The sequence below is a fragment of the Jaculus jaculus genome, chromosome 7 (genome assembly GCF_020740685.1).
Source record: "Jaculus jaculus isolate mJacJac1 chromosome 7, mJacJac1.mat.Y.cur, whole genome shotgun sequence".
NCBI lineage: Eukaryota > Metazoa > Chordata > Mammalia > Rodentia > Dipodidae > Jaculus > Jaculus jaculus.
In genome coordinates, this window is record NC_059108.1 from 85,101,867 (window position 1) to 85,123,999 (window position 22,133).

General features: G+C 43.9%; 2 protein-coding genes across 2 annotated transcripts; both read right to left on the reverse strand.

Moving 5' to 3' along the window:
- Positions 1-12,208: 12,208 nt before the first annotated feature.
- LOC123462197 (E3 ubiquitin-protein ligase Mdm2-like) lies at positions 12,209-14,452 on the reverse strand. Its single transcript, XM_045154962.1, is given in 3 exon segments — positions 12,209-13,082; positions 13,898-13,981; positions 13,983-14,452. Coding segments are annotated over 3 exon segments (1,425 nt in total). The 5' UTR covers positions 14,450-14,452.
- A 3,036-nt stretch (positions 14,453-17,488) lies between these two features.
- On the reverse strand, positions 17,489-20,053 carry LOC123462211 (pre-mRNA-splicing factor SYF1-like). Its single transcript, XM_045155073.1, is given in 3 exon segments — positions 17,489-18,750; positions 18,753-19,684; positions 19,686-20,053. Coding segments are annotated over 3 exon segments (2,562 nt in total).
- Positions 20,054-22,133: the final 2,080 nt, after the last annotated feature.

A 22,133-nucleotide genomic window follows, 5' to 3' on the forward strand; every position in this document is an offset into this window, starting at 1 on the left:
GCAATATTTAATGAATTTAATCATATTTCCATATCAATGAGTGATAGACAAAGACCAAGAATATTTTCAGACAAATAGTGTCTCTTGAAGGCTCAAATGAAAACCCAATTGCTACCTCATCTATCTTGCAGCTACCTGAGTTGACATGACCACAATGACAGAACAAGCCTGAAATGTATCCTTTCCCTCTCTATACCCTGTATCTTAGTGAATAAGCTGTGAGCTAAAAATTGGCAGTCTTGGGTCTTTAGCATTGAAATCAAAAATATAAAAAGACCCTACTATTTCCTTTACCCCAAACAGAACAGGGAGTCTCTGAATCTTTTTGTGTTATGAAGCTATATTTACTCAAGTCAATTAAAAAAAAACTGTACATATTTTTACTGGCCATACCATTGTAAGAGAGAATAAAACCCATTTTAGAAGCAATTGTTTGTCCTACATATGACATATGCACAAGCAAATAATTGTATTAATAATACCATACATATAGACATCCAAGAGGAGATAAAACTGGAAAAGCAGAATTCAGGTCTTCCTTCCTATTGTATTTTACAACCTCAACAGACTCTCAGTAAGAAGGCCTCAGAATAGACTGGTTAACTATTACAGTTCTGAACCGTGTTTTCAGCCAGTCCTCCCCATCCTGCACATGACAAGGACATGGCCCTCACGTGTCATCGCCTCTGGGCCATAGATCCAACTTGTATTCTGCTAGCATTCAGAGTCTCCTATGTTGTACTCTAAATTGATCCAAAGCATATATTTGCACAATCTTCACTGGTACAGAGACTCTTCGGGTACTGCAAATTGTTTTAATATTGTTCAACACTAACCTCAAATGTTATCAGTTTCTACAATTAAACAAAAACCACTCATTTTTAGAATACTCGTGTATTCTGCATTTTAATTTACTTTCTTGAGATAGAAATATAATGTAGCCCAGGTTCACCTGGAATTCACCATGTAGTCTCAGGGTGGACTTGAACTCATGGTGATCCTCCTACCTCAATTCATCTTTCCTACAGTGCTTAGTACTACCCAAAGCACACCTGCTCCTCCAGGAACCTCTTCTATTTCAATTCTTACATTCTAACATGGACCTGCTTGTGTACTTGTCTCATTTTTTCCTCAGAGATATCACTATTCTCTTCCATTTTATTATAAGATTGTTCACCTGTGTGATGACAGGTAAGTAAGGCTTCTAGCCCCAATGTTAAGGGACATGTGTTCAAAGGCATTATGGCTACTTAGTAAATTCAGATAAGTCTCCCAAATCCTGAAATTGTGTGGGTTTTGATATATTCTAACTTAGCTATGAGAAAGGAAAATAAATAACAAGAGAATCTAGCATAATCAATAATTCTAGGAAACTGTATTTCTTGAGAAATAAAACACTACAGACATGTTAAGGATACAGACAATACAGCAAACAGATATTGGTAAGTAGAGCAATCAATGCAAATATCATCAAGATGTTAAATGTTCGGGCTGGAGAGATGGCCTAGCGGTTAAGCTCTTTCCTGTGAAGCCTAAGGACCCCGGTTCGTGGCTCAATTCCTCAGAACCCACATTAGCCAGATACATAAGGGGGCGCACATGTCTGCAATTTGTTTGCCCTGGCGCACCCATCCTTCCTCTATCTGTATCTGCCTCTTTCTCTGTCTGTCTGTCTGTCACTCTCAAGTAAATAAATTAAAATAAAAAAATCATTTAAACAATATCAAATGTTGTAAGTAGTGGGATCTGCTATAAAACCGTTGCTTTAAGAAAGCAGTCATTGTTGTGACCATCGAAGTAAAAACATGTGGACCATCTATCAGATGATCCATAGCATTGGAGTAACACTGCACAGAAGAGCTTACACATAACCTAATTTTACATGTGATGTGATGGGAAATGTACTGGAATCTTAGCTATATCAATCTACTCAAAAAATACACAAGTTCCCAGTTTTATTCATGTTTTCCAAATTACCTGATTTGAATTACTAAGTCTGGAAATCCTATCTTGGTGTAGGGGTGTTTCCAGTACTTTTAGCTCATTACAATTATGAAGGCAAAAAGGTATTTAAGTTAGCAATATAAAATAATAAAATGTACAGTAGAATAAAATATAACACAATGAAACTGATGATACATTGGTAAGATAAATCAATTTGTAACCACACCTCAAGTATTGTAGTGTGAATATCAATCATATTAGTGATTGAAACTCAATGAAGTAAGTCCTCTTCCGTTGCATTGTACATGTTATGCACTCAGAACATATAAGTCCAAGTGAAAAAAAATGGAAGAAAGGAAGATGTTAAGGAAATAGAGAATGAAAGAGGGAAGGGATTAAAGAAAAAAGTGATGATTTCAGTGAGGAACTAAGGAAGGACGTCATCACAAAGATGATGGTTCAAAGTACACTACCATGCACAGTAGCTATGATTGTAACTGAACATTAACAGACTGACAGAGACTGGTATTAAGTAGCACTTAAGTAATACTCCCTTATGATTTTGTCTACTCTTACAACTAATAGTTTGAGACAAGCTTCAAATATCAATTTGGCAGAAATACAGTTGCTATCTGATATGGAAAAATAGAGGAATAACTGAGCTGGAAAGATGGCTCAGTGTTAAAGTTGCTTGCTTGAAGGCCTGATGGCTTGGATTCAATTCTCCAGTACACATATCAAGCCAAATGTACAAAGTGATGCATGCATCCGGAGTTCATTTGCAGGGGGAGAGGTCGCGGTGCACCATGTTTGCTGGCACTTGTGTGTGTCCTACCTCTCTCTCTCTCTTCCCTTCTTGCAAATTAGCAAATAAAATATGAAAAAAAGAAACAAAAGGACAAGAATAAAACTACTATCTCATTCAAGCTTTAGAAATTACCAACAGTGTTCTCTGTATAATCAGAAAAAAAAAAACAATGTTTCTTACATCATTTAAACAGTAAAAACTGAAAGTGGGATGCTCTTGGGTATTTTCCATGACAAGAATTCCATTCATAGAAAAGGAAGACAAACAACTTAATTAATGGTGGCATAACTCTCTCTCTCTCTCTCTCTCTCACACACACACACACACACACACACACACTCACTCACACCAAGTGACTATAAATGACTTTCTTACTGTGCTGTAGGAATTGAGTCTAAAGACTAGCACAGGAAAATAAGGATGGTTTTAAAAAACTTCAAAAGAAAAGTATTTATAAAAACATTGAAAGTGTTCATTTGTCACTCCGTGGAATAAGATAATGTGTTCTCCTTTTTATGTATTGATGGTATCTTGGTCTTTTCTTTCACTGACAGACCTTCCACTTGTGGTTCATTTTCCTCTTGGATATCAGGAAGCTGACCTTGTACAAAGGCGAAAGACCCAATACAGGAATGTACAACATGACACATTCTCCCACAGAATTTACAATCTTCCAACACCCCTATGAACATGCTCACGGGCTGCACATGCTGAGTCAGCGGTGTGTCTCTTCCCTCGCCCTCCACTGTGCTTTCACATGTGCTTCGCTGAGTTTTGAAATGTGCCTCCCATGACTAGGATTTCCACACAAGGTCTCTCAAAACTCACATCACACATTCCAAACTTTTAGTAAGTTTGGTTTCTTCTTAAAAATTATTTATTGACAGTTTCCATAATTATACTCACTATGCCATGATCATAATTTGCTATCACCACAACCCCTTTGCTGCCCCTCATTTACCCCCACCACTTACCCCCTTATTCTTTCCAACTAGGATCTCCCCTATTTTGATGGCATCACTTTTATAGTGATTTGCAGGATTCATTTTTGCATTATTGAAACATATGTATTAATTCTTATCCTTTCTCTGACTTTGTTGTGTCTTGTATATTCCTAGTCTTCTTTTGCCTAACAACTGTTTCAGTATGAATTTTCCCCCATAGCCTTTGAGATGAAATTATCTTTCTTTTCAGAATGAAGAATTCCCTCATGTCTGGTGGGAGAGCTAGGTTCCCATTCATGATCCACGTGGTTACTGAATTTGTATTTCTCAGCTTGGTTATTGTTAAGGCTATACATGTGTTACTCATTTAGATGGAGATTTTCAAGTATACCTTGAAAGCTGTAACAATGGACTTTTTTGCAATACAAATTTCTGTAGCATTTGTGTAAATGTCTAAATTTCCATAGATTTACACTCTTCTAAAGAGTGAGGTGTATAAGAAATTACCAATGGCAACAGAGAAGTAGGAGAGATCCAGAGCATCTGAAGCCCACATAGGCAGGCAGAAGCATCACCAGCAGCTGCGGCAGCAGGTTCATGGCAGCTCCAGGTCCTCGGCAGCAGCACGACCGTGGGACCACACTTGCAAGGCTCGGCTTTATCCACAGGAAAAACCAGATGAGGGGATTTTCCACTCACACTGGAGCTCCTCACAAACTCAAGAAATGTGAAGATAAGACTGCCGCAGCCAGCGGGGAGTTGAACAAGGACCCGAGGAGAAGTTAACCTGAATGGGAGAAGGCAAACAGACACAAGAAGGAGACCATGCTAGGTGTTCAGGCAGACATAGCTTATATATAGAAGACAGAACTTGTTTGATAATGCTTATGTGCCTAAGGTCAGTTTCACCAGGGTCATATGTTAATCCCTCTATCAGGCACCCACTCCACCTAGGCTATGTACTAAACAATGCTTTAGGTTCAGGAGATTAGGAGATTAGAGATCACCCTAGCTCCCAAGGTCAGAGAGCAGCTGCAGATCACGAGATCTCCTTTGTAGTAAGAGATAAGAGAACACCCTTAGTTCCCAAGGTCAAAGAGCAGCTGTGGCTCCCGATATCAGACCACAGCAAACAATGGGGTAGCAGATCACAAGGTAGAGGATCACGTGACCATGGGAGGACTAGAGCCACCATCCACAGCCTCCCCTCCCCTACTGCCAGCCCAAGCACCAGCAAGAACCAGAGACCTGGGGAAGGGAGTTCACAGCACCCAGCTCCTGTGACCAGAGCAGCAATCCAATTTCCCAGCCAGCCTACTTGAACCCACAGTGCACCAAAAACGGACCCAAGCAGGAGCGCTCCATAACTGTGACCAAAATCATCCCAAAAGGTAACTGGGATTACATCAGTTCAGTACTCACGAAATAATTATGGTATATAGGCCTGAATCAGAAGTGCTAATTGCACCTTCCATAGCAGAATAAATTATATGTTAAATCTGATGGATCCTTGGATTTGGCTTTTTTTTTTTTTTTAGCACCACAGAAAAGTTTAATATTTGGCGTATTTTCTCCAGGTCCTTTTATAACTGCCTACTGACTTCCATGTATGTTGGATTATGCAATATTTTCATATAACATTAACTTCCCATTGCAAATAAGCTAGTGGATGTACAATATTCTATCATGTGGCTGCATCATACCTTAACCATCCTAACTGAGCTCAGGCTAACAAAGCATGAAGTAAAATCTGCAGAAGGAAGTAAAATGACGCACACACGGGCCCTATCTATGCACATATACACAAATGCATCTTCATGCTGCCTGAACACGAAATGGCTGTGTTCTGTAGTAGAGGAGGGGAGGTAATGCCCAGAGCCTTGACTTTGTAACAATGAGTTGCCCTGCCTCCTTCTCATGGTAAGACCTTTCCTTCTCTCCTTCTTCCCCATCCCATGATTTGGGACTTGCTATGTAGCCAGGCTGCCCTCACACTCACATTAATCCTTCTGCCTCAGCCTTCTGAGTGCTGGAATTTCAGGTATATACCACCTATCCTGGCTATAAATTTCAAAAAATACATTCAAAAACATTCAAGAATTTAATGAAAAAAGGTCACCTAGGAGAACCCCATTATCAACATATAAAGATGTGTTATTTCAAATAGCTTTTAAAAAAGCATGTGGTCTGACTAAACATTTTATTTAGAATTGAACTGCAATGCAATATCATATGTGCATACTAATATTTCAAGAAATTAGAAAATGGAAAAAACAAAATTTATATTAACCATAACTTTAAACAATTATATCAAAATTATACCAACTTTTAAAGTGTAGCCTTTTGTGGTGGTTTGATTCAGGTGTCCCCCATAAACTTAGGTGTTCTGAATGCTAGGTTCCCAGCTGATGGATATTTGGGAATTAACGCCTCCTGGAGGGAGTGTATTGTTGGGGGTGGGCTTATGGGCTTTATAGCCAGTTTTCCCCATGCCAGTGTTTGGCACACCCTCCTGTTGCTGTGGTCCACCTTATATTGGCCAGGGGGTGATGTCCACCCTCTGCTTATGCCATCGATTTCCCCTGCCATCATGGAGCTTCCCCTCGAGCCTGTAAGCCAAAATAAATCTTTTTCCCAGAAGCTGCTCTTGGTTGGGTGATTTCTAACAGCAATGTGAACCGGACTGCAACAGTAAAGTGGTACCAAGGAGTGGGGTTGCTGCTAGACACCTGACTATGTGGCTTCAGCTTTTTGTAGCTGATTTTCAAGAGGAAAGTGGAAGGAGTTGAAACCTTGGCCTAAGAGATGTCTTGCAGTGCTGTAAGTACAGCTTAATGGACTATTCTGGTCTGAGCTCTAAGACCTGAATGCAGTAAGAACTATGGACTGTGAGGTTTGGCTTATGAGGGTGAGAAAGAGCTGTGCCTGGACTGGGCTAGCAGTTTGTGTGAGAAGCTTGCTCTTATGCCCATATCCTGAGAAGTTGTGCAGGGTTGCTTTGCGTAGAAATGAACTGGTGTGTGCAGAGGGATATGGCACAGAAAGAAAAATCTTTGGGTGAACTACTGCCAATTCAGCTGCAACTGAGAGATTACAACCTTTGAGACTGGGCTAGCTGACCTGCACTGGGGCAACAAAAAGAATGTCAACTCTTTTGAAGGGGCCTGAGTGCTCAAGGAGTGTCCTGTTCTTCAAAGTCTGCTTTATTCCCCCCTGGATTAACAAATTGGCACCCTACCTGGTATCGTGGAATATAAGAAATGCTGGAAAGAGGGTCATTGAGTTTGCAACACAGTCTTGTGTTTTGGAAATGGCCATGGGCAGTGTGAAGCAGGTTTGTTGGTTGCCTGCATAGAGACTCCATGGAGCCATGAGAATGAACTGTGGCTTGCAGTGGAGACCCAGTGGAGATGCCGGGACCATGAGATGGCTGCCGAGGAGCTGCCGGCCCCGATGAAGTTTCCCAGGACTGTGAGTAGCCTAGCTGGAGGGGCGGAATTGGAATGCCAGAGACTTGTTGCTGGTTAGAATTATCGGACTTGAAGACTTGTCACTGGCTAGAGTTGCTGGACTTGAAGCTACAGAGTTTGATGTTTGCCCTGGTTGTTTTAAATCTTGTATTGGTTGAATGTTTCTTTGCTATGCCCAATGTCATCTTTTGCAGTGTGAATATTTATTCTGTGCCATTATGGGTTTTTTGAGGTTATATTTTGGTTATTATGGCTCAGTTAAAAGATCGTGAACTATGGGGATGTATGAACATCATTGAGATTGATAAAAACAATGGGGACTTTTAAAGTCAGACTGAATGCATTATATTTTACATCATGTATGGATATCAGTTTATGGGGGCCAGGGGCGGAATGTGGTGGTTTGATTCAGGTGTCCCCCATAAACTTAGGTGTTCTGAATGCTAGGTTCCCAGCTGATAGATATTTTGGATTTAACACCTCCTGGAGGGAGTGTATTGTTGGGGGCGGGCTTATGGGCTTTATAGCCAGTTTCCCCATGCCAGTGTTTGGCACACCCTCCTGTTGCTGTGGTCCACCTTATATTGGCCAGGGGGTGATGTCCACCCTCTGCTTATGCCATCGATTTCCCCTGCCATCATGGAGCTTCCCCTCGAGCCTGTAAGCCAAAATAAATCTTTTTCCCAGAAGCTGCTCTTGGTTGGGTGATTTCTAACAGCAATGTGAACTGGACTGCAACACCTTTCTTTTCAAGACTCAGGAATATCTTCTAGTATTGCCAGCAAACACGATTTTGTGTCTGCCCACTGAGATACCCTTTCCTTAAACTGCCCCAAGGCCCATGGCTGTGCTTTTCTTGACAAAATTGCCTGTATTTATTGTGCACCCTTTTTTAGTGTGTCTACTGTGAAATAACTGAGTCAAGAAGGCCAGTGTGTCCACTCACACTTCCTCTGTCATCTTCACTGGAGTGCATTCAGTATCCAAACTAGTTGTCTAAAAGTTGGATTTGAGGGTTAAAATACTTATTTACCATATTTATAACAACTGTAACTGTAATTGCATTTGCCTGCAAAGCCAAAGGACCCCGGTTTGATTACCCAGGACCCATGTTATCCAGATGCACAAGGGGGCCCATGCGTCTGGTGTTCGTTTGCAGTAGCTGGCAGCCCTGGCATGCCCATTCTCTCTCCCTATTTCCCTGTCAAATAAATAAAAATACTTTTGTAAAGCCTATGGCTGGCCAGGTATGGTGATGCATTCCTGTAGTCCCAGCACTTGGGGGGCATGAATAGGATGATCACATTGAGTTTCAGGCCACCCTGAGGCTACGTAGTGAATTCCAGGTTGGCCTGGACTAGAGGAGACCCTACCTCAAAAAACAAAAGAAAACAAAAGAAAAAGGCTATGGCTGGAGCGATGGCTTTGGGATTAAGGCACTTGCCTACAAAACGAAAGCAACTAGGCTCTATTTCCCAGGACACATGTAAGTGAGATGCACAAGCTGAACAATGAAATTCATTTGTAGTGGCTGACGGCCATAGCACACGCAGTCTCTCACTTTCAAATGAATTAATAAAAATAAAATATTTTTTAACAGCCTATGACAGGAAAAGTAATAGCCATAGATGGATAAACTAGTATTATCTGGTTAAGTGAATGTATTATACATATAAAACCACCCTCTAAACACTTATATTTATGTCTATATATTAATGCTACTATTACTTTTGGTTACAGAACTTATCTTTTCAGATGGTGACAACCACTATAGAAACCCAAACCTCACCAAAGAGCTGAGAATTGGTGACAGTGGGGTGTTCCTGACTAAATGAGACATCTATATCACACCCTCTATGGTCCATTATAGAAGAGGTGGTAGGAAGAATCTCAGAGCCAAGGAAGGGGAGGAGTGCTGTGCAAGGCTCATCCTGTCACAGTGTCACTGTGATAGTCATGATATCACCTACACAAGACCTGCATTAACAACATGGAGAAAGTAATGTCATCAAAATAGAAGAGACACTAGTCAGAATGAAGAAACTTGGTGGAGGGGACACAGGGAGGAAAAAGGGATGGTGGTGGGAGGGGATGGTAGATGGTCTATATGTAGATGTCTTGCATTCTTACACACATGTGATTAAGTCCCCAGTCTAGTAATTCACTATGTCACCTTCAGAAATGAGACTTTTGCACAGGTAATAAGGGTCACATTGAGGTGACTGTGATGATCTGAGACAAAGTCACATGTACCCAGGCTGTCCTCTACCTCACTGTGTAGGGTGCCCTGAGCTCCTTACCTTACATCTCCAAGTGATGGGAAGACAGGCGCATGCCACCACGTCCAGTTTTATGACCTGTTGAAAGGCCACATTTCTGAAGGTGACATGCTGAATTACTAGACTGGGGACTTAGTCAGATGTGTGTAAGAAAGCAAGACATCCCCTCCACCGAGTTTCTTCATTCCAATTAGCGTCTCTTCTATTTTGATGGCATTACTTTTCCCCTGTTGTTAATGTCGGTCTTGTGTAGGTGGTATCATCACTGCCACAGTGACATTGTGACAGGATGAGCTTTGCAAAACATTCCTCCCCTTCCTTTGGCCCTTAGATTCTTCCTACCACCTCTTCTATAATGGCCCATAGACGGAGTGACAGATGTCTCACTTAGTGAGGAACACCCTACTATCACCAGTTCTTAGCACTTTGGTGAGGCTTGAGTTTCTACAGTGGTTGTCATCATCTGAAAAGATAAGCTTCTGAAACCAAAAGTGATAGTAGAATTAATGCAAACACATAAACATAAGTATTTAGAGGCTGGTTTTACATGTATTAATACATTCACTTAACTAGATTACTAGTTTATCCACCTATGGATATTACTTTTCCTGTCATAGGCTTATAAACATATGTTATTTGGGGGCTGGAGAGATGGCTTAGCAGTTACGTGCTTGCCTGTGAAGCCTAAGCACTCCAGTTTGAGTCTCAATTCTCCAGGACCCACCTTAGCCAGATGCACAAGGCGGCGTACACATCTGTAGTTCGTTTGCAGTGGCTGGACGCCCTGGTGTGCCCATTCTCTCTCTCTCTCTCCGTCTTTTGCCCTCAAATTAACAAAGAAAAACAAAATTAAAATATTTTATTATTAATTTATTTGGGAGCGATTGCATTGCTAAGGCCATCAGCCACTACAAATGAACTCCATTGTTTACCTTTTGCATCTGGCTTACATGGGACCTGGGAAATTGAACCTGGGTCCTTTGACTTTGTAGGTAAGTGCATTAATTACTTAGCCAACGCTCCAGCAATATGCATTTTTTGTTTGTTTGTTATGTTTTGTTTTGTTTTTTCGAGGTTGGGTCTCCCTGTAGCCCAGGCTGACCTGGAATTCACTATGTAGCCTCAGGATGGCCTCAAACTCATGGCAGTCTTCCTACTTCTGCCTCTCAAGTGCTGGGAATAAAGGCATACACCACAGTGCCCAGAAAGCCATAGGCTTTTTTTTTTTTTTTCCAGCCATAGGCTTTTGAAAAAATATTTTTATTTATTTGACAGAGAAAGCGGGAGAGAAAAATAGAGAATGGGCACACCAGGCCCTCTAGACACTGCAAATGAACTCCAGACTCGTGCACCCCCTAGAGCAATCTGGCTAATGTGGCTCCTGAGGAATTAAACCTGGATCCCTTGGCTTTGCAGGGAAATGCCTTAACTGCTAAGACATCCCTCCAGCAATACACTTTTAAAAGCAATTTCATTTTTCATTTTTTTATTTTTTTCAACTCTTGATCATATATTTAATATCATCTATTTGCAAATAAATATATATATATAGTAAATCTGTAATTTTAGACATTAGTAATCCACAAGGACATACAATGAGACTCTACTATAAATTCCAAATGAATAAGGCTTCAGTTTTAAGACTGCCCAAGCTCAAGTACTGGTTCCTTCTGTTGTTTCTCAAGTCATGGTGGGGAGGCTGCTTTTGTTTCTGTTTGTTTTGTTTTGTTTTTTGAGGTAGGGTTTCACTCTAGCTCAGGCTAACCGGGAACTCACTATGTAGTCTCGGGGTGGCCTTGACCTCTTGGTGATCCTCCTACATCTGCCTCCCAAGGGCTGGAATTAAAGGTGTGTACCACCATGCCCATCTCTTTTTCTGAAATTTAAACTAAAGATGTACCATTAATACAAAATTATCTTTCTGCTACCCTGAACTTATGGTCCAGTTAATTTTATTTCCATACCTGAACATGTATAAATGTCATGCATGGGAGAAAAATAACCGGGCCTTAAATCGAGGGCCATTTTCACTATTTTGCTCAAAATTCTTATGTTATATATCAAGAGGCTAATCTACTTAGAGACGTCATCTTAGAATAGCATTTGTGTTTTAAGATGAATAGTTCTCAAATCTGAATTAATCTTTCAGAAGGCACTGGGTTTTAAAAATGTCCTAAAGCATAGGTCTGTTGACTGTGAGAAAACACATAACTAAGTCCAAAAAGGTGTTTTCAACTGGAAGTAGCACCTACCCCACACACTGCAAATAGCAATGAGTCTTTCTAGAAAATCACATGCATGCTTCAGCTTACACAGCACCACATGTAACTCACAACTTCTAAAAGAAACTAAACAGTGTCTGAGTGTCTAAAATTTAAACGTTCAAACCTTCACACGTCCTTCTATTCCTTACATGAAAGGTACTTAATAAGTTACATGTTCTACTTACATTAAAAAAAAAAAACAAGATACCTCTCACGTAAGTAGAAATTACTTAAAATATAAAGGGTAAGGATGAAAGATGAGCTATCCAGTCCCTGTAAACTACATTAAAACCCAAATATAAACAGAAACAGAAGTGAAATTTTCCTAAAAGGAATTTTCACAATTCTTACTCCCAAGGGGGATAAATTATACTACAAATAAATTTACATAGACTAAGATTTTCCTTGCCATGGTATGTAAATATAAGTAAAGTCCATGTGGTCTAAACTTTCCGGGTTATGTAGTTAAGAGATACAGAACTGTTTTCTGGGGAGGCCGCTAGTTGAAGTAGGTGAGCACAATCATTTGAATGCGCTGTCTGCACACTGGGCAGGGCTTGTTCCTTTTCTTAAGCTTCTTTGCGCATGTGAAGCACGACATAAGATGTCCTGTTTTGCCATGAACAATGCAACCATTTTTAGGTCGACCTTGGCAAATCACACAAGGCTCAATGGCATTAAAGGGGAAACTAGACTCCATACTTTCTTTTTTGTCTTGTGTTTCTTCCTTCTTCATCTCTTTCAAGTCTTCTTGGCTGCTACAAATCACGCTGCTAGAAGCCGATGGCTGAGAATGCTCTTCACTTTCTTGAGACTGGAAGGCTTGCGTGACTTCATCATCATTTTCCTCAATCCATGTCTCTCTGGAGTCGTTCACTGCAGTTATTGTTTTACCATCAGGCACATCCAAGCCCTCTTCTGTCTGAGCCGAGTTTTTTAGTTTGGCTTTTGCAAAGATTTCCCCTCTATCTTTCCCTTTATCATCTGGAAGCCAGCTCTCACGAAGGGCCCAACATCTGTTGCAATGTGGTGGAAGTGGAGGATTCATTTCATTACAGGATGTACACTTCCAATAGTCCGCTAAAGAAATTTCAGGATCCTCTTCAAATGAATCTCTATCACTCTCTCCTGCCTGATACACTGTGACTTGAGAAACCCCATCATCTTCATCTGAGAGTTCTTGACCTTCTTCACTAATATAATCTTCTGAATCAAGAGATTCAACTTCAAATTCTACACTAAATCGATCAGAAACTGAATCTTGATCCAACCAATCACCCGAATGTTCTCTTACACCATCATCAAGCTCCTGATTTGAGGGGGCCTCTGTGGACTCGCTGCCACTGCTTCTTTCACAGCACAGCTCCCGTATTGAAAGGCAGGATGGAAAATTTTAAAGTAAACTTGGTGAAGAAATAGCTGGTTGCTACAGGTAGGGGACAGCCTGAACTGTATATTCAGAAGTAAATAAAAAATAGGCTAAAAGATAGACTGCGAATAGCCCAAGATATGGGTTGGCTCGGGTCAACCTAAACTTTATGACCCGGGAAGGGGAAAAACAAAAATACAGTTTTGAGAAAAACCAAAATAATAAAATAGTTTCCCAAGACAGCCTGACCAAGGACTTAAACTCTGGTTATGCACAAATAAGATATGTATACATAACTGTACAAGCTTGGCAAATACCTTTGTGAACCCCCCCCACGCTCCCCTTTCTCTTCCTGGCTAAAAACCCTATAAAAAGAAACACCTAGGGCTGGAGAGATGGCTTAGTGGTTAAACGCTTGCCTGTGAAGCCTAAGGACCCCGGTTCGAGGCTCATTTCCCTAGGACCCACGTTAGCCAGATGCACAAGGGGGCACACGCGTCTGGAGTTCATTTGCAGTGGCTGGAAGCCCTGGCGCGCCCATTCCCTCTCTATCTGTCCTTCTTTCCCTCTCTCTCTGTCACGTTCAAATAAATAAATGAACAAAAAATATTTAAAAAAAAAAAAAGAAACACCTAATAGGACTCAGGGTTGACTCCTCTGTCTCCTGCATGAGATACTTGTCGACCCCAGAGCTCTGGTTTCCCGAATAAAGCTTCATGCTTTTGCAGCAAGTTGGCTCTCCCGTGTGTCTTTGGGTGCGTGGTATCTCAAGACTTGAGTGAAGGTCTCCCTGGGGGGGAGGGGAGGTCTTTCAGTATCACACACAGAGCCAGGCTTTCATCAAAGGAAAGGGATTTGTGGCGCTTTCTCTGTCGTTCACCAGTTAAGTCATCTGAGTTTTCCTGTCTCACTAATTGTTCTCCTTCTAGATGAGGTAGAGGGTCTAGAAGCCAACTCTGAAGATGGAGGCGTCTCTTCTTGCAGTTCTTGCACAGGGTCCTTTAGATCACTCCCACCTTCAAGAGGACAACCATTCTCACTCATAGATGTTCCAGAGTTTGATGGCTCTTGCTGATTTACTACTACCAAGTTTTTGTAGATCATTGTGTATATTTTCCTGTGCGCTTTCACAGAGAAGCTTGGCACTCCAAACAAATCTCCAAGAAGATCATTTGCACAATAAACAGTATGTTGCTGCTTCTCATCATATAATCTTTTAGTCATAATATACTGGCCAAGATAAAATACAACAGTCTTTAACAACTTCAAAAGCAATGGCTTTGGCCTAACCAGGGTCTCTTGTTCCGAAGCTGGAGTCTGTGAGGTGCTTAGGGCACCGTGGGTAGACACAGACACGCTGGTATTGCACATTAGCCTGGATCAGGGTGGGGGAAAAAAAGGAAGTGCAGTTCTAGGGGGTGGGTGAGCGCGGGCACAGCTGCCCCTCGGCGCCCCGCTCCCCCTCACCGTATGCGCAGAGGCACGATGCCCTGGGCCGCGGCCACCACGCTGCTTGGGGGCCCGGAGCACCCGGAGCCCCGCGAGGAAGGCGGCGTTTCCCCAGGCCTGCTTTCGAGCCGGTGCCCCCTCAAGACCCATACAGGCCCCCAACAAAGCTCAGGATGGCGGTGCGCGCCCCCTGCCGTCCGCCGGGAGTGTACAGGAAGTCTCATTTTTTATTTTTTTTAAGAGAAGGGGCATAGAGTAGCTTGGGTACACCATGGCTTACTCACACTGCAAAGAAACACCAGATATGTGTTCTTTGTGAATCTGGCTTATGTGGATGAATGCAGGCCATCAGGCATTCCAAGCAAGAGCCTTTAACTGCTGAGCTCCCAGTCATATGTGTTTCATTGTTTTCAGTATCAGGTATGAATCCTCTCTCATGGAGCAAGCCTCAAATCCAATCAGGGAGCAGCTGGTTTTCCCCATAACAGACATGCCAACATTGCTCTAGTTGTCATATTTGGTCTGGCTGCCCAGCCATAAACTTTGCCAGAACTACTGCTGATTAAGAGCACTGATGACTTCTCCTGCAACTGGCTGAATACCTCTCTCCAGCATCAAGACAGCCAGCCAACAGGGAGGAGGGTTCCACCCACGCTTCTACTTAATTTCTCATTATCCTGCAGCCCAAATGTGGAGATTTTTTTTAAATATCTGAGGGCTGCAGTAATGCCTTAAATATTATGGCACTTGCCAGCAAAGCCCAATGATCCAGGTTTGATTAGCCAGGACTCAGATGCACAAGGTGGGGCATGCCCCTGGAATTTGTTTGCAATGGCTGGAGCCATGGTGTGCCCATACTCGCTAAAATATAGCAATAAAATCAATAAAACAGTAAAATAAAATGAACAATATTTTGAAATATTGATTTATTTGAGAGAGAGAGAGAGATTATGAGAATGTGTGTGCCAGGGCTCTATCCACTGCAAATGAACTCTAGACACATGCAACACCGTGTGTATCTTGCTTACCTGGGTCCTGCAGAATGCAACCTGGTTCCTTAGGGTCGCAGGAAAAGGCCTTCTCCTCTGAGCCATGTCCCCGACCTAATGTAGAAGTTTTAACAATCGGGATATACCATCTAGTTTTGGTGTGTGTTGCAGTCTGTTTCACATGGCTGGTAGAAATCACACAACCAAGAGAAGCTACTAGGAAAAAGAGATTTATTTTGGCTTACAGGCTAGAGGGGAAGCCCAATGATGACAGGGGAAAATGAGGACATGAGCAGAGGGTGGACATCACCCCCTGTCCAACATCAGGTGGACAATAGCAACAGGAAGGTGTGCCAAACACTGGCAAGGGGAGACTGGCATAAGTCCACCCCCAACAATACACTGCCTCCATGAGGCCTTACTTCCCATATCTCCATCCACTGGGAACCTAGCATTCAGAACACATAAGTTTATGGGGGACACCTGAATCAAACCATCACATTCCACTCCTGGTCCCCCAAAACTGATAACCATACATGATTTAAAGAGAAATACAAAGAAAGGAAGAGAGTAAGGAAGAAAGAGAAAATCTCATTTGTTTTATTATGGCATTGGGATCCTTTCCAAAGTCACTGTATACCAATGAGTAACTTAGCAGAACTTTATTTTAAGAATTTATTACTCTTTTCTTTTATACAATAGGGTTGGTTCTTCACAATGCATCTGATCTCGAACTGCACGACTCAAGCGACTCTCCCATCTCAGTCTTCCTAGGAGCTCGGCTTACAGGCATGCACCATTGTGCCCACCTGTTGTCCATTTCTTCACTTGCTTGCTGCATACCGGAGTTGTCACTTCAGAAGGAAAATTCCTTAGACAACTCTTCCATTTGCAGGGGGCACCCTAGGAAATAATGAGGAAACAACATTTCCTAAAATATATTATGATTCAAGATAGTAAAGGATGATTGTCAAATGGTCTTTAGTCCTAGTCTCACGAGAAGCATGAAGGGCCTTTACACAATATGCTTTAGGGGCACTGCAGGGAAGGACCTGTAGGTGACCCAGATTTCGTTCTCGGATTCCCTGACTGAAAATGCTCACGCACGGCGTGTGTAACTCTTGCAAACAAATGGGTGTTTTCCTTAGAAGGCTTTCAGAATGCTCCAGGAGATGTATGGCTCTTTTCTCCTCTCATTTCATCAGCCTCAACAGAACTTCTGGGAGCTGTGCCTCCAAACAGAGTGTCCTTGGGAAGTTTCCCTCCGCAGCACTGTGTCCTCTCAAACACACATGAAACCCTGTCACCTAGCCAGGGAATTTCTGCAGCATAGACCACCAGAGCTGGTGAGCATATGTCTTGCTCTGTGGTCATGTTTTCAGCCTGTGCATGAGTCTTGTTGGCTTCCTTTTTTTCAAAGCCATCAGTAGAATGGGACTGCGGTGTTTGATGATAAATTGAAATCCAGTCCACTGCTGAGCAGGGACAGGACATGGAGAATGCCCCACTGGAAAGGTGGGAAGGAGGCCAAGCGCACAAAGACATGGATGAGACAGACTTCCATTGCTGAAAAGTAGAAGCAGAATACAAGCCAGTAACTTCTCTGCATCTCATACCCATTACAATATTCCTCCACCTTTATGACCACCGCAGTGGTTTAAGTAGTTATCACGTGGAAATCAGAGCTTCCTGCTTCCTTGAGATCCCATGTCACCATAAAGATGACATGTACCCAAACAGTGGAACCTGCCAAATGCCTCATTAAATTTTTAAATTTAGTTTGTGGCAGCAACTTTTTTTAATTAGTTTTGTACTCAGTGAATACAGTCAAATTTCTATCATTGTTAGCCTCTTCCCTGTCTGTCCTCCGCCCCATGACCCCTCTTTGTTGACATTTTTTTTTTTTTGATGTGCAAGGAAGGGCTGTATACAAGGGTGGTATGGGGGAGAGGCTGTGGAGAGGAAGGGTGGGTCAGTCTTCCTTTAGACTCCCAAACACAGCAGCTGGCACACTCTACTGCTCCAGTCGGACTTCACTGGGTTCCAGATGCTTCTCGTCCTCATCTTCACCCTCACCCAGCTGGATCTCCTCAGGGTTGGCCTGCTGGGCCAGCTCTGCCAGCTCCTCCTGAGATGCATCACTCCTTACAAATGAAATCTTGCTCTGGGCCCGAGAAGGCTGGTCTCGCTCTGCTTCAGCTGCTAGCTGTTCTGCACGCTGCTCCAAAAGTTTCATATCATCCATCCCGCTCTGCCCAGGGGCCAAGTCAGACACAGTACCTGTGGCACTGCCTGACACCTTAAGCATCTGTGAGGCCATGAAGTTGACCTGTGTGTTGTATGTGGCTTGCACACTACGGCGGATTCGCAGCATCTCTCTGATGGTGTCTTCATTGCCACGCTGGACCTCAAAGTCTTTCCACGATTGCCAGAATGTCCCAGTTGTCCGGGGGTCGCAGATCTGGGAGCAGAAGCTATAGATGGCCCGAGCACGGTCGATCTCTCCAAGCTTACATTCCATGTCAGCAAACCGTAGACACATCTCACGGGCATGTTCATCAGATAGCACCTCAATAGCCTTCTGGTAGATGCCACGGGTGTGGGTGACGCCATAGATCTCTGCAGCTCGCTTGATATAGATGTTGAACATGTCATACTGCTGGGCAGGCTCCACAGCCCTTGTGGCACGGTCATACACAGCCATGACATGCCGGGCCAGGCCCCACTCCTCCTCCAGCTGTGCGTATAGCAGATACAGGGTTTTAGCGTATTTGGGGGGGCAGCCATCCAAAGCTTGCTCGAAAAGGTCCCGTGCCCGCTCCAGCTTGCGGCCCCCATAGCGGGTGATGAACTTTGTCAAGTAGGTGCTCCAGATGTCAGACACATTGGGCCACTTAAACAGTGAGATACCACGCTCGTATGCCTTGAAGCTCTCTTCAAAGTACTTGTGCTCCTCCAAGAACATGGCATAATTGATGACAATCTGTGGTGTGGCTATGTGCAGATCCAGGATGCGGTCATACACGGCCTTAGTTGACTGGAAGGTACCCAAGCTCTCCTCCAAGTCTGCAAGCATCGACCACACCTTCAGTGACGTGTATACACGGTTCTGCACAGGCTCTGAGCCATCCAAATAGTCGGCTCGGCGGGCAGACAGTGCAGTTGCCTTCCGCAGCAGCCGCAAAGCCTCATCATGATTCTCATGCCGGAGCTTCAGTTCCCCGCATTGGCACACACACTTGCCAGGTCATCAACCTGCTTGAAGTTCACTTTGGTGGCCTTCTGCAGGATGACACGGGCATCGTCCAGCTGCCCATTGTCCTCATAAAACTTGGCAAATGCGACCCACAGGGTGTGTGGCTTCCCTGTGGCCTTGAAGGGGTCCACTGTCTGTACAGCTTCTGTGTATGTGTTGAGGATTTCCTGGGGATGGCCCTGATGCAGGGCCGCACGTTTGTGCCACTCATGGACGTTGTGTGGGTTCTGACGCAGCCGGACGCTGTTGAGGAGCAGTGGCCGTTGGCTGATAAGCTGCTCAAAGCGGGCCAGGCGTAGCTCAAGATCCACGTCATCCTCCTCCTCCCATCCCAGCTCAGATGTGGTCTCCATCTTCGCCGCAATCATACTCTCTTCAAATTGAGCATAGCTGTCAAATACCTGTGTGAAGTCCCACACGGTCATCACAGTGCGGATGGCCTCCTCATACACATCCCGGGCCTTCTCAAAGTGGCCTAGGCGGATGTAGTAGTCTGCCAGTGAGAGCCAGAGCTTGCCCAGCTGGTCAGTGAAGCGGGTAATCCCTCCACGGATGATGGCATCCACGTTGAGGGAGTGTACCTTGTCTGGGTTCTGGGAGATGAGGTCGCACAGCTCTAGCCACAGCTGGTACTTGGACTTGCCAACCTTGGATACAAAGTTCTCATCATTCACCACAGTGGCCAGAAGCTGTGCAGCCTCATCCAGGCGGTCAATTGACTTGAGGTACTCGATGTACTCCTCAGCACTCTCGGGGCTCAGCTTGAGGAAACGCCGGTAGACTCGAACAGCAGTCTCAGGCAATGGGTGGGAGCGCACAAAACGCAGGTACAGTGGCCAAATACGAGAGTGCTGTGTGATAGGTAGAGCCCGGAGGGCACGGTCAAAGGTGCGGCGTACGTGTGACACATGCCTGCTCCATGAGGAACTGGCAGTAGTCAAGCCATAGGCGGGGCATCTTGTGCATAAATACCAAAGCCCTCTCATGGCAGTTGTTGACATCTTCATAGGCGGGGTCAGTCACACAGAGATGCTTGACCTGTGCTCGGCGTGCCTTCAAGTAACGATACCACAGTTTGTAGCTGCAAGGCAGCAGTTTGAGTGCCCGCTCATATAGCTGATTGAGCCGGGGCTTTGGAGCCCCTTGCTTGAACTCAATGTAGCGGACCCAGCATTTGACAGAGAATGGGTTTTGCATGATTTCTTCCTCATAGGGAAGGTCCTCTTCCTCAAAGACAAGATCCTCTCGCTCGGACCGCTGAATTCGCGCCATCACCTCCATTTTTCTGGCTCCCTGCTTCAATCTGTTTTTAAAATAGGAGAAAAGGGTTTATTTTGGTTTACAAACATGCGGCGAGACTCTATGATGGCAGGGAAAACATGGCATGAGCAAAGGGTGGACATCAGGTGGACAACAACAGAAGAAGAGTATGCCAAACACTGGCAAGGGGAGGCTGGCTATAACACCCGTAAGCCAACACACCACCTCCAGGATGCTCCAATTCCCTAATTTCCACCATCCAGGGACGTAGCATCCAGAATACATGAATTTACTGGGACACTAAATTAAAACCACCATAATCACCATGTGAGTTTGAAGCCAGCCTGGGCTACAGAGTAAAGAGGCCAGCTCCTCCTGGCCTTGTAGGGTAACAACTTACCTTCAAAAAAAAAAAAAAAAAACCTAACTAACAGGGCCAGGTATGGTGATACACATGTCTAATCCCAGCACTTGCAAGGCTGAGGTAGGAAGATCACCATGACTTCAAGCCAAGCCAGGGACAGAGTGAGACCCTACCTCTAACAAAACAAAAAAAGAAGCCAGGGTTGGAGAGATGGCTTAGCAGTTAAGGCACTTGCCTACAAAGCCTAAGTATCTATATTTTATTCTCCAGGTCCGACATAAGCCAGATGCACAAGATGGCACATGCTTCTGGAATTTGTTTGCAGTGCCTAGAGACCCTGGCAAGCCCATTCTCTCTCACTAAGTAAAAAAAAAAAAAAAGGAAAGAAAGAAAGTGGAATTGAAAAAGGCAAAGGGGAAAAAACATAGCTCAGGCTAGCCTGGAACTGTGTAGCTGAGGATGATTTGATCTTCTCCTCCTGCCTCCACCTCCAAAGTGCTGCAGTACAAATGTGACTGCCATTCACCCAGCCTCCAGACGATCTTGAGCCCCCCCTTAAAGGCTATTGTGTACTGAAGCATGGTAACAACCAGCTACCCACTCTCCTCTTCTGACAGCTCTCACACACAGCTGACATCAACAAAACAGCATCTAAGTTTTTATTCATGTGCACTGTTAAAGCATCCATACCAGTGTGACTGGGGTTGGGGAGCAGGGCAGAAGAAAGAATTCTGCTCTATTAGTAATAAAGGTCCAGGTTCCTTCCATCATTAATTTCATAGTCTCCCAGTGATACGTGGTCCTTAAATATCGTGTACCATTTTTTAAGGACAACTTGTCCCCACAGGTGCCAGTTTGAGCCGTGATCAGTTTAAATTCCCCAATGGCGTCATCGGTGTTGCACTCCATGCAAACTTTCTTCCCCAGACAACATCGGTCATTCTGACTGGAGCTATAGAGTAAGTGGTGGAAGGCAACAGAATCAGGGTTTCCTGGGTGTACCCAGGCACCAGAAGCCCCAGATACAAGTACCCCCAGATCCCAGGAACTAAGATATGTGCTTAAATTGTCTGTTAACTTCCTCTAACCAGACATCAATTTTTAAGGTAGAGTCTCGCTAGAGTCTCGCTCTAGACTCATGCTGGCCTCAAATTCAGTGACCCTCTCTCTCTGCCTCCCCAGTGCCAGCAAGTGCCACCACACTCAGCAATGGTGTGATCATACTTGCCCCTATTCTTTCTTTTCTGTCTCCCACTGAACCACTGCTTCTCTATTAGTCTCCTACTTTAATGTCGTTTTTCCCTACAAAGGTTACTTGCACGCACATGGGCGTGGAGGGTTTCATGGAGCCTGGTGATCTTACCAGTGTGTAAACACTGAAGGTGCCTCTGTTTCCCTGGTGACGGTCATCAGCCACCAGCTCCTCAGGGAGCGATGGAGGCTCTGGAGGTCCTGGAGCTCAAACCACAGCAGGCATGCGGACTCACACCTGACATTCCATTTGGAATACCTTGAGTTCCTGGCCTGTCTGGCTACAGAGTAATGCCCTGTCTCAAGGCAAAATATAAAATTCCAGGGCCCTGGGCTGAGATAGATGGTTTTCGGACTTCCTGAGACTACATAGTAAATTCCAGATCAGCCATGGCTAGAATGAAACCCTACCTCCAACAACAACAGCAAAAATTTCAGGTCGGTCTGAGGCTCAAGTGAGATTCAGATTCAATTCTTCAGTACCTA